The sequence below is a fragment of the Mirounga angustirostris genome, unplaced genomic scaffold (assembly GCF_029215605.1).
Source record: "Mirounga angustirostris isolate CCGP_5_RB_7025 unplaced genomic scaffold, mMirAng1.0.hap1 SCAF_14, whole genome shotgun sequence".
Taxonomy (NCBI): Eukaryota; Metazoa; Chordata; class Mammalia; order Carnivora; family Phocidae; genus Mirounga; species Mirounga angustirostris.
In genome coordinates this window covers 2,911,256-2,923,948 of record NW_026991722.1, presented here as the reverse complement: position 1 = coordinate 2,923,948, position 12,693 = coordinate 2,911,256, and the positions used below count along the sequence as shown (strand labels likewise).

Sequence of the window (12,693 nt, the reverse complement as noted above, 5' to 3'; positions counted from 1 at the left end):
GAACCCGTGTTTGCCCTGCTCGTCCTGCCAAGTTCTGGGCTCAGGGCAGGCCTCCTCCTGAGAGCTGGTGCTTGCAGCCAAAACTGGGGTCAACTCAATCTCCTCCCCTCCCTCACACCCCACCTCCTGTGCCCAAACACCTGCTCTCCGCCAGCCCCACCCTAACCTGGGCCCCCAAGTCTCTCGCGGATTACCCCAAGCACTGCCAAAGCGGTGCTCAGCCACCTGTCTGGACCCGCCCTAACCCATCTTTACATCATCAAGCCCAACACTCCTTCTAAAGACAGGACACCGATGATGCCCTCCCTGGCTCAGGGCTCTCCGCTGCCCTCAGGAGGCTCTCCATCCCCCAGCGCCGCCGAACTCTGCTCCGCTCCTCCTCCACGGGAACATGCACTTCCACCCCTGGGTGGGCTCCTGCAGGGAGCACCATGCCGGCCCCCACAACGGCCCCCTGGTCTCCTAAATGCCCACGTCCAGGTCCCAGGACCCTCACCGTATGGCCACCTGGACCATCACCGCTCTGCTGTTCTGCTCTGTTTCCTTGTCTGAACCGCCCCCTGGACCTAAAGAAACAGCAGAGCGGGAAAAATAAATACCCAGTACTCTGCTTGTCTCCCTAGAATTACAGAGCCTGGCACATGGTAGGTGCTCAACAAATACTATTAATGACTGAATCAATGTTTATTTTAAAACGGAATTTCCGGGTGCCTGGGTGGCTCAGACGGTTAAGTGTCTGCCTTCGGCTCAGGTCATGATCCCAGGGTCCTGGGATCGAGTCCCCCATCGGGCTCCCTGCTCCTTGGGAGCCTGCTTTTCCCTCTGCTTCTCTCTCTCTTTCTGTCTCTCATGAATAAATAAATACATTTTAAAAAATCTTTAAAAAAAAATATAAAACTGAATTTCCATTAAGAATATCTGTAAAGTCCATTAACTTTAAGTATCACATCAAATAATTTCTGCATGAATATAAGATGTTATATGATTAAAAAAAAAAAAAAAAGCCCATGATCTGAAGCTTCTAAAGTTCCCAAGAAAAGGATCTGACTTAAATATTAATTATTTAATGTTAGTAAAGCACACCAAAACATGAGGAAGAACATGCTGGTGAGTAGCATGACTCCCACTCCAGATAAATAACCACAGAATTGTTCCATGGATATGTGTCATACCCTAAATCTAACACAGCAACATTGAGAACTACAAGATAAGAAAAATACCAAGATTTAAGCCTGTACCTGTGACTGGCTTTCAATTATCTTGGCAGACATACCTCCTTGGGGATTCTTAAATTCCAGAGTATGCTAAAGAAATGGGATCTTCTTAGAGAACCAGAACATTCACTGATTCATCAACAAAAGCTACTTTAGGGGCGCCTAGGTGGCTCAGTCAGTGAAGCGTGCCTTCGGCTCAGGTCACGATCCCGGGGTCCTGGGATCGAGTCCCGCATCGGGCTCCCTGCTCAGTGGTGGGTCTGCTTCTCCCTCTCCCTCTGCCCCTCCTGCCCTGCTTGTGTGGCCCGCTCGCTCTCGCTCTCTCTCTCTAATAAATAAAATCTTTAAAAAAAAAAAGCTATTTTAAATGTAACAAAGGACAGAAAGTACTACCACGGGCCACGATCTCAAATGTGGAATTAAGCAAACTAGTGGCCACAGTGGGAGGGGCGGATCAATCCAGTGCAACATCAGGGTCACAGGCCTGGGCGAGCGCTGTCCCAAGGCTGGACAGAAAGACAGCTGACCCACTGCGGGCCCTGCACCAAGAGGGAACAACCACTTAGAGCACGTAACATGCATCCCTGTAAACGTGAAGTCACAGGTCAGGTGGTAATAAGTACAGAACTGCAGAACTTGAGTTCACGAAGACAAAGACAAAAATATAAATACATCGTTTCTCAATCATAATCAAGGATGAGTATCAAGTCTTATGAATTCCCAGCATACCTACAAGTGACACAGAAATAACTTAAAATGCAGTCTTAGTGATGTGCCTTGTTGACCTACTTCTCCCTGTGACAGGAACATTTTAAAGAGACCGAGTAGAATGAATGCATAGCATAGGAAACAGACCCGACGTGTGTTCCTGAAGAATCTCGTGGAGCTCTTTGTGGATCTGCCTGGCGTTTCCCACCCCACCAAACACTCTCGTCAAAAAGCCATGTCTTAGGCAGATTTAACGGGTCACCTACACACCACAAACACGTTGCACTGACTCCAGTTGTAATCTCAACGTGTGTTCTCCGATCAGGGCGCGACCTCTTGTTACCACGTCCCGCAAACACATCGTGGGGGCTCTTTTTGCAAGGGGGTTTATTTCTGTGAAAAAGGAGAGGGCTACCTAATTCGAGCTGAGGTCACATGTGTTTGGAGATCTTTTAATTCCACATTCGGAGAGATGTTACTTATTTCAGAAACCGTCACGGCATTGTGAAGTAACTTCTTTCTATTCTAAAACTACCGGTTTTATTGAGAGAGACAAATCACTTCCTGAAAAACTGTAACACACGACAAGGCATTTAGTCCATGACATACGAAGAAAAGCCTTTTTAGCAACAAAAAGGAATTCTAAAATTGCAATAAAACACGAGCACAAAGCTCTGAGGAGGCCATGTCCGTGCTAAGGTCCACCCTTGCGTGGCAGTGGCCGTTTCACTGGGGCTTCACCGTGAACCTTCTCTTCTAGAGAAACAGACCAGGAGGGCTCTTGCACTTCCCGTGGAGCCTCCATCACCCTCACCAGCCTCAACAGCCCAGAGTCCCGCGGATGGTTACGTTGATCGGGACAGGACCCACGAGCTTGTGCTGACCCAGCCACGGGGCCTGGATGCTTGCTCTGGAGGCAAAGAGATGCCTCTTCCTCTATAAAGGGGAGAGCGTGCAGCTATGGAATCCCATCAGAAAGCCAGAATGTCAACGGAAAATGCCCTTGGGAGGGGGGGCGGAGTGCCAATCTGTGAGGGGACAGAAGCGGGGAGAGCTCTTAGCCCAGGACAACTGGCGAGGCCACTGGGGACGGCGTGTGCCTCGCGACTGAGGAGCTCACACCGAATCCCTCCATCAGCGTGTGCAAGAGCGCAGCCACATCGTGTGGACACAGCAGTGAACACGTGAAGGCCACACGTGCCGGGCCACACGCGTGAGGCAGGCATGCACACGAGTACCCATGCACGGCGACTGTGCCGGCCGAGGGTGTCAGGCAGGGAACCAGATCGAGGAGCGGACACAGCCGTGGAGCACCACACACTGCCTGGCGCTTCTCACGGAGGAATGCCAACACGCCATGCTACAGAAGAAGCTGGCGAAACTGGTTCTCGAGCAAGCTTGTGCAAAGACACCTTGGGTAGAAAAGCAGGACTCTCAGCCGCCTCGCCCCCAGCAGGACCAACAGCAGCTGCGTGTACCTGCCGCGTCCTCGTAACTCAGGGCCGCGACGGCCGTCGGGGTTTGCCGATTGCCCCCAGACTGTCCTGAAGGGCTGGGTCTACATCAAAGCAACGCAGTGACTGACACTTCTGGCAAAAAGAAAAACCACTGGGTGCTTTCGTGCTGAGCATCAGGGCACGCCTCTTCCCAGCAACCACATTAAAACCCGATATCCAGTTAACCAGAAGACCTACTTGTTTGGGGGCATCTGCGGAGGTGACGTGGGCTTCAGCGCCCCAGGGGTCATTAGACTCCAAGGCCACGGTGGGAACAGGAGCGCACCAGCCTCCTCTGGCGCAGGAAGCGAGGCCCTTACAGATAAAGCACTTGCCCTAACCTGGGGCCGGAAAGACCAATTTGCTTCAACACTCGCCTTCAGAGACAGGATGGAGCTGCCTGGGCCACGGCTCTCTAATGCAGACCTCGCTGCTGGAGGAAGCCATCACTGACAACGCTAATTATCAGTGTCTGTGGAGGGGGGCCCTCCTCCTGCCTTACTTACCATTTGGCCTCTGTCGTCTGCATCACATTGGCTTGCTGCCCGCATCCTCCACACTCCCACACAGAGCCCTCCGGCGCCCTCCTCCTGCAGGCCGCGGGGTCCCCACGCACGGCTCTCGGCCCCCACAGTCGCGGGCAAGCTCGGCACACACAGGCCCAGGGCTCCTGCCACTGGCACTGACCAGCGCAGGGGCACACAGACTACAGGGTGCACAGCGCCAGGAGGAGAGACCCCGCGCCGCGCGTCACGCTGACGGGGGCTTGGTGACTTAGGTGCGTGCTGGGGGCAGAGGGACGCATTAACATAGTCATTGCTGAGGCCTCGACTCTCTTAATGGGACCTTTGCAAACAGGCTTATCTCAACTTAAACCACACGGTGCTCGGATGTGAAGGAAAGGCCATTCTGGGGGCCGGGTGGGAGAGTCTGGTGCGTGAGGCCTCCCAGGCCAGGGGCTCGCGTGCCAGTGGCTGGGGATGCAGCCAAGGCCGAGGTGGCTGGGCTCCCAGGTGCCCCCCCGGGGTCCGCGGCTGGCCCAGGCCCAGTGGCGGGCAGGGTACCTGTGTGGGCCCGCGTGTGGGCCCTGAGGCGGCTGAACTGGTGGAAACGCATCCCACACTCCACGCAGACGAAGTCTCCTTGGCGGGCCTGCGTCCGGAGCGTCCCTGGGCGGCGGTGGCCGTGGGTGGTGTGCAGGTGGGGCGGTGGCAGGGGTAGGGGCGAGAGGAAAACATCATTAGTCTGTCTAACGGTGTGATGGGACACGACTAGCAGCCGTCCCCCAGGCTCTGCCGACAGCCGGTGTACGCAGGACGGCGAGGGAACACAAACCACGGGACCTGAAACCCATACCGCGGCCCCAGGGCGGTGTGGGGCCTCAGGGCAACTGGACGCCCTCCCACCATCCACTGCCTGGAGATCGGGGTGGTACCGTGAACACGGCCAGGGGCAGGGACGGGGACGCTGCGGTCTGGCCACCTGTCCCCACCACACCACTGACACCGCCCGCCTGGCCCCTTACCTGTGTGCCCGCATGCCCTCCGGGGCACAGACGGGACACCTGGGAATCGGGCTGGGCATAGGCCCTGGTCCCATGTTCCCTTCTGTGAGAACGGGGGTGCAGACGGCCCTCACCTGCGTCCCTCTGAAGAAAGGCCAATGCTCACGTCAGGGGAGCAGCCCCAGAGGGCCTCCCCCTGAGCCCCATTCTCGCTGCTGGGCTCAACGGTAACTCGACGGAAACACAACACAAAAAAACCAACCAGAAAAAGTTCTGCCCGGAGTAACACATTTTTTTAAATCATGCTCACGGAGCTGAGTGTGTCCTGCCCCTAACATCTGATATTTGAATGTAAAAGGCAAATGGAAAGGATGACAAATGGTCTCCATTAAATCAGCTGAAACCAAATTCTTGTCTGAATTCAGAGTGCATCCACAGATCAAAAGAACACGGAATCGCTTCTGCACTGCAGACGTTATGGACATAATCCTCAAAAACGTGTGCGCTGTTAAGGCAGACCTTGTCCCATTTCTCACGGGGCAAGCCTTGAACATGGGTCTTAGAGAAACAACCCAGTCTCATCCTACGAGAACCTTCCCTGGCGATCACTTTGGTCGTGCGGATTCTCCTGGGTGTAAGGGGACGGCTCGCCCATGTGGATTCTAACGATGCCTACACCGGATACCTGCTAAGGATCATGAGAAGCAGCATGGGGTTTGCGTCCTCCCACACTACATCGTTTCAGGACTTTTTTGTAAGGAACTCTATCAGCTGCCCATCTCCCATCCAAGTGGCACAGAAAAACCCAGCACTTCTGCTCAGCCGACTGTATTTCCTCGAATTAAGGATGCATCAGCGTGCACGCATACACACACACACACACACACTGTCTCCCGTGTGTTTTGCCATATCATTTTCTCTCTACTTTTTAAGAAAAGATCCTTGCCCTTCATGGTCAATAATTGTGCCCAAGCTCCTCCAAAATTCTGAGCTAATCAAAAAGGTTATAAACTTCATTTGAATTGAAGACTGCCTGGTGAGCAAAGAGCTCTAACACTCTGACCTAGAAACTAGAGTTGTGTGGGAAAGGAGGCCGAGTGAAAGGCAGGGGAGAGCCTTCCAGAGGCAGGCGCAGACTCTGCTCCTGAGCCCTGCGACGTTAATTTAACCCGATCACGCTGCAACATACATGCCATCTGCAAGGGGGAAAGGAGCCTGGACACCTTCTGCAGGACTCCACACAGAACCAAGCAAAGGAAGCACGCACCCCTCATCATCATCACAATCAGTGTGTCCTTGGTAGAAGTGACTTTGTCAAGTCCCAACAACAGAGACCTTATGTCTTATTCTATCTAGAATAATCTCCTCCTATCATCTTCAAGTTTTTATTCTAAAATCCATATTCTCACCTAACATAGGCTGAACACAAAGTCTGAAAACATACGTAATGTGTTATTTTATTACTATTCCATCAACAGGACAGTCCTATTCTATGGATAGAAGTTTCCAGACTCACCAGCCATGCAGAGAAACCCCAGGGCTTTAAGGGCTGTAGTCTGAGTCCCTCCAGCAAGAGACGGTGGTCACGCCCCAGAACATCCTTTCTCTCTTGGCAGGCTTCCACACCAACATCAATCCGTCAAAACACACGTGGGGAAAAGACCTCTGAGAATTCTCCGCCCTCACGTTGGGAAAGACCCGATGCCTCAGAGGCACCTCCAGAAACCAGGGCTTCTGTGTGAACAATCACAGGCCCTGAAATCAGAGTCACATGGCCCCCCGCAAATGTTCCTCATGTAAACAGATGGCTACTCTTCTTGGAAGATTCTCTTGTGCAGACTTCTGCCTCCCCCACTGCAAGCTGATGCTGGGCGGCACGGCACGTTCCCCCGAGGCCTGTGTGGAGGAGTTGAGACCTTTACTCCGCAGGGGACACCCCCAGAGAGGAGGCCCACAGCCAATGCATCAGACCACAGAATGAGAGCCGAACAGCATGGACAGACTCGTAGAGTAAGACAGGCCAAAAACACGACCCGGACTAGAGATGAACTTAACTTCCTAGATTCGTGACGCAAACATCAACTGTGGGGTACACAAAGGCTATGGATGCACGGCAGCCAGTGGAAGACAAAAACCTCAGGAATCTGAGTCACCGGCACATTCAGAAATGTGTCAGTGGCAACGACTTGGGGAGCTGCTCATACTTCCCAGGCTGCAAAAGTGGAAGCAGAGCCTCTACAACAGGAAACATTAATACTCCACTCACCTCTCAGACACTCAGGCCCCAAACCTGCTGGATTTCCTTCCACTACAACACTTGAAGAGCCGTAAGTAAACATTCCAAGAAGGAGAAAGGAACTGGCAAGGGCCCGGTGGCTACAGATGGGACACGTGAGCAGGGCGCAGACCAGCCAAGGCGTTCGGAGAGTCAACAGACCTTCCTGCGAGAGAGCCCAGGCCTGGCCCCAAAGTCAAGACCAGAGCTCAAGGGGGGCCGCAGAGGGAAGGGCCATGCAGGGGAGCATCCCATCCAACCATGCGACCACCACACGGACACCAGCCGAGGGACCTAGACAAACTGATCCCTTCTTCCCTAAACCCGGGAAACCATGGTTTCTAGAAATGCACTTAATAGTGTATCACAGCCGAAAAGTTTAGAACACTCCCCTTAAGAAACCCAAGTATGCACGAACTTAAACAGCCTAAACACCCTTAAATACACCTAGCTGTATTCCAGTGTATACACGGGCAGAGCCAATAACCCAAGAGGAGAACACATGCATTACGGACGATTTAGCATTTCTCACATTTAAAAGAAAAATATGGGGGCGCCTGGGTGGCTCAGTTGGTTGAGCGACTGCCTTCGGCTCAGGTCATGATCCTGGAGTCCCTGGATCGAGTCCGGCATAGGGCTCCCTGCTCAGCAGGGAGTCTGCTTCTCCCTCTGACCCTCCTCCCTCTCATGCTCTCTGTCTCTCATTCTCTCTCTCTCAAATAAATAAAAAAAAAAAAAAAGAAAGAAAAATATGTAACCTCTCTTAAAAACACACACACAAAACCCTGAGACCATTTAAAATTTTTAAGGAAAAGGACAACATTTCAGGCTACCGTGCACTTCTAATCTGTCATCTGAAATTCTCAAAACCTTACCTTGAGATTCACTTCTCCTTTTTGGGGGGGAAAAGCAAAGACAGCACCGACCCACGGCAGCACGAAGGAAAAGCCACTCACAGGCGGGAACCAGCCGGTGCGCTCTGCGTGACGCGCCCCAGGTCTGGGCGCTGGGCAGAAGCCACTGACACAGCGAGGGGAGCCCCTAGCTCAGGGCGCCCGAGGCCGCGGTCACCGGAAGGAGCAGACAGAGAGGGTCACGGCCGCCGGGAACATGGGCACCCACTGAAACTCGCCCACTGGGCGCCTACAACGTCTCGGCTTTTGCAGCCAAGACAACCCAAACCTAAAGAGATGGATCTGCCATCAGGTCTAAAGGTCAGCCGATAGATCGTTTTTCCGTTTCACAGCAAATAATCTGCGTGATTGGAGAACGTCCCTGAGACGGTGCAAAGCTCACGTAACGTAACTGAAATCTGAAAATGCAAAAACGCGAAGCCACGCACCAGCTGGGTTCTGCCACCTGCGAGGGGCGCGTGCCCAGCTCCACCCCGGCATGGAGCACCTGTGCCCGAAGGGATGGGAGTCGCAGACACAAGGGTGCTCGCTGTGCCATGCAAGCACCTCGGCAAACGGTGTGTCTCAACGACCTCCGGCATCCGCGCCTCTGCTTCCTTCTAGAAAGTTCACAAGAAGCCCTGGCTCTGAGTGAGGAGAAAAAGACGCCAACCTTGAATAAGGACCCCACTGGCAAAACCTCCAAGGCCGTGGCACCCCCGAGTGTTTTCCTAGTCAAAAAACACCTTAGTGTTTCCTCATGAGCCAAAGGCGCCGCTCCCCGTGCCAGGACGGCCCCAGCGTGCCCGTGGATCCGGGCAGGTGCCCAAGTCCCCAGAGGCAGCGGGGAACTCAGGGAGACACCCGCCTTCTCGCCAGGCACCCCCGGCCACCGCACATCTCACACACTGTTCAACCACTTCCACCAAACCTTGACCTGTGTTCCCCAAAGTGCTTCAACTTGCTGGAATGTAAGGGGCCGGATCTCAAAGGTCATTTTTGATGGTAACTTACTTTAATGACAGGGGCATGATGAACAATTCAGTTCAAAGAAGGGTAATGAACAGAGAGACACAGCTCCGTCGGGGTTTTCATATGCCTGGTTTTGGTTAATAGCAAATCCTTAGATCTCCTAATGTTCTCTTAAGGGAGAGCTACCCACGATTCACGCTCAAGGACGAGGGCATCCTACCCGGCGTGTGCCGTCCCTGGCAGTTCCTCATCATGCTCACGACGAGGCGTCAATACCCAGACACTGGCAGGAAAGGAAAATGGCCACTAAAGGCTATCTTTTCTGGAATTTGGCACCAGCCAGTCCCCAACTTTGTATGGTACATTCATACTCTGCACGGTTTGCTTACTAATGCCAGTGAACTATGTATTTTTAAATTACATATGTACAAAAATAAAACAGTCACTTCAAATAACCATTCCTGCCTTTTGAGAGAAAAGGGACAATGAACATCTACTGATTCTATGTTTAAAATGACAAAGGAAGAGGCACCCGGCTGGCTCAGTCGGTAGAGCCTGATCACGGGGTCACAAGTTCGAGTCCTATGCTGGGCAAAGAGCTTCCTTAAAAAATAAAAAATAAAAACAAAAAGACAAAGGACATGAGAGGCATCAAGGCTGCCTGCTCCTGTCAAATTTCAGCAATGTCTGAATTAACATCACCAGGAGGGAAGCCCCCGCAGGGCCGGCAGCTTCATGCCCCCGGCACCAGGCACCTGCGCCCTAGAAGGCAGAGCTGTGGGGGCCGGAGAGGGGTGCATCTGCCCCACCCTCTCTGTTCTGCGTTCAGACGCACAGCCATGGGCCAGGCAGCCGCCCGACCCCCGGAGGAGAGGCTCCTCCGGGCGGCCCGCCAAGGACGATCACGCCCGCGCTCACATGGGCGGGCAGGGAGGGGCCCGCTCGTCTTACCTCTGTGCTCTAGTGCAGGACCGTTGGCACCCCAGCTCTGGTAGAGAGAAGCAAAGTCCTTTGGAATGTACGTCTTGAAGATATTGAGGATGTCCAGCCGCTTCTCGTGGCCGTCAGACGCGGGCTTGCTGGCGTGCAGGGCGGGCTGGGCCTGCAGGGCTGCGTGCCCCCTGGGGCCCGCTCCACAGCTAGCCAGCGGCCGCAGCTCGGGGCCAGCCTTGGAGGGGGGCTCGCGGGGAGGTAGAGGGGGGCCCCCGTCGCCTTTCACCTGTGGCTGACCCTGAGGCTGGGGGCTGAATTTGGCTTTTAAGGGGTCCGGGGCACTGTGCTTATTTGGGGGGCCGAGGCTGGCCCCCGCCGGAGGCGTGACGTACTTGTCCCCTGGCCTGCTACTGGTCGGGGGCTGGGTGCCTGCCCGGGCAATGACGGAGGGCGTGGGGGTGGCACTTCGGCTGAAGCCACCGCCGCCCGCCGCGGGCCCCGGTCTGGGGCTGGCCTCCTGCCTGGGCTTCGGCAGGGGCAGCTGCATGGGGCCGCCGTGCGGCTCAGGGCCGTGGCCGGGTTTGGTCTGCCGGGGCCCGTCGGGGCCGGCCACCCAAAGCGCACAGGGGCCCCCGGAATGGCCCTCCTTGCTCTTCGGCACGCTAGTGGCTTTCGGGGTCACGCCCAGGGGCAAGGGGCTGCCTTTGGGCCCCGGCGCCCCTCCCGGCACCTGAGTGCGCGTGAACCGAGCGATGGGCAGAGGCTGGCACTCTTTGCCCCCGAGGGCAGGCGGGGGGCCCGTGCGTCCGCTCCGGGCAAGGAAAACCAAGTTGTTTCTGATGCTTTTGTAACCGTTGGGCTGAATCCACTGGGGGGCCATGGAGTTGCAGCTGACCCTGTGCCAGATCCGCTTGTGCATCCACAGGACCTCGGGGTAGTACGTCTTGTGGCTGCAGTAAGGACAGGGGTGAACGGCCAGTGCAGCCTGCAGGGACGAGGCCAGTTCCTTGTGGCTGGGGTCATCCCGGCTCGACCGCTCGCTGAGGTCCAGCGGGACCAGGTCTGGGGCCGGCACCTTCCTTCCCCCCACAGCGTGCTCCCTCGTGTGCAAATCAGATAGCTTCTCCTTCAGGGGGTGAGCCGGGCTCGCAGACAAGAGCTGCAGGCCTGCTCCTTCCGGAAAAGTCTGAAGCGAATGTGAAGGGAAGTCTGCGGTGTCCCTGGAGATGGAGACCTCCTGCTTCGGGTGAAATGCAGGCGTCTTGATGTCCACGGAAAACCTGGGCGGCTCTGCTCTCTTGGAAGCATCTCGGCTCCTGTTTTCGAGCACGGACACGGAAGCTGCGCTCCCCGCTCTGGGCTCCCCGGGGCCTGCGGCCGACACGTTACTCCCAGGCGCGTGACTCTGGTCTCCATTGGAGAGCACAGTCGATGCCACCTCTTCAGAAAAGCAGAAGCGGAGTGGCTTTCCCCCTGGAGGATCAGAATGTAAAACGTGACGTTACCATTTCTCATCAGGACAGAACGAGACACAGTAGCACACCCAAGGCACTGTGGCCCCGCGCGCAGGGTGCGCGGGTCCTCGGGAAACAACGGGCTGCTCCCCACAACGCTCTCGACAGTGGGCCAGATTTAAGGGCAAAAGGATGGTATCTGGGGTGGGGTTGGTTTCTTCAGTTGATTAACTCAGTAGATCGTCAGGAGAAATAAAATCTAGCTGCCTGTAACTACGCAGTTACTCGTTAACAGAGGGTAACCAGTTATACCAAACACCAAGAAATACCTGCTCTGTACTAGCACGAGGCTTCCCACGACTCTCAGGGAACTCTCTAAATGCAGTCACGGTTAGGGGTCCCGGGGACGTAAGGCAAGGAGACCCAGAGACGCTGAGAGGCAGCCCGTGGTCACACGAGGCTGGGCCTGAAAATGGCTTACTTTGCCCGGGGGATCCTGTGGCTGCCCCAGAAATGTCCGGGCTATAGGTCGACTTCAGACGGATCCAGAACGGTCCCTAATGACTCTCTCTCTTAAGGTCCACTGTTACAGTCCAAAAGGCTTGACAACTGAAGTTTCCCTTCAGAGGCATGAGAAGGAAGGGTAAGTGAGGCCACTCATCCCCACCTTTCCCCGGAGGGATGCCCGGGACGGGGACCCTAAACTCTCTGCCCCTGGAGTTCCCGCCTGCAGTGCTCCCGCAAGACAGGCAGCCTGGGTGTGCCCAGATGCCCTGGCACAGGGAGGCCCGCCTCTTCCCAAACCAGGCTGCATGGAGGGCATCAGTGGCAGGTGGGAGCGGGGCTCCATGCCCTTCAGACTGACATGCTAAAGCCTCTGCAGAGCGAGACCAGACTACACCCCAAGGGGATTCAACACAACTTGAGAGAAACTCCATTTTACATTTATTTGCACTGATGACTTTGGGTAGAGTGAGCTCAACATCTGGAAGGTGTACAAATGTTTCTGGATATCTCAAAACTTTCCAAACTACAGAACACAAGTTCACATCGTGGACACGACAGTGAATGCCACCTGTCACCGATGCAATGGGTTAAAATGTCAGGTGCCCACTTATGGCAAGGCCCAATATCGCTGGTCTTCATTTAAGAATATTTACAGACTTAAACATTTGCAGTGGAATGTAGGTATCTATTTACAAAAAATGTTCTTTAAAAATTTTCTAAGTATATTTTCTGGAGTT

The 12,693-nt window shown here is 54.7% G+C and overlaps 1 protein-coding gene across 3 annotated transcripts in view; it reads right to left on the bottom strand.

Annotated features, from left to right (window-relative positions):
* ZNF516 (zinc finger protein 516) overlaps window positions 1-12,693 on the bottom strand; it is a 114,297-nt gene that overhangs the window by 7,090 nt on the left and 94,514 nt on the right. The window contains exons 3-5 of one of the 3 annotated variants that reach the window (XM_064578758.1): window positions 10,014-11,468; window positions 4,483-4,587; window positions 3,617-3,708 (exon numbers count right to left, since the gene is read on the bottom strand). In XM_064578758.1, coding sequence (XP_064434828.1) covers window positions 3,617-3,708; window positions 4,483-4,587; window positions 10,014-11,468 — 1,652 coding nt within the window. The remainder of the gene's footprint in view (window positions 1-3,616; window positions 3,709-4,482; window positions 4,588-10,013; window positions 11,469-12,693) is intronic. The other 2 variants (XM_064578756.1, XM_064578757.1) reach the window with 2 other exon arrangements.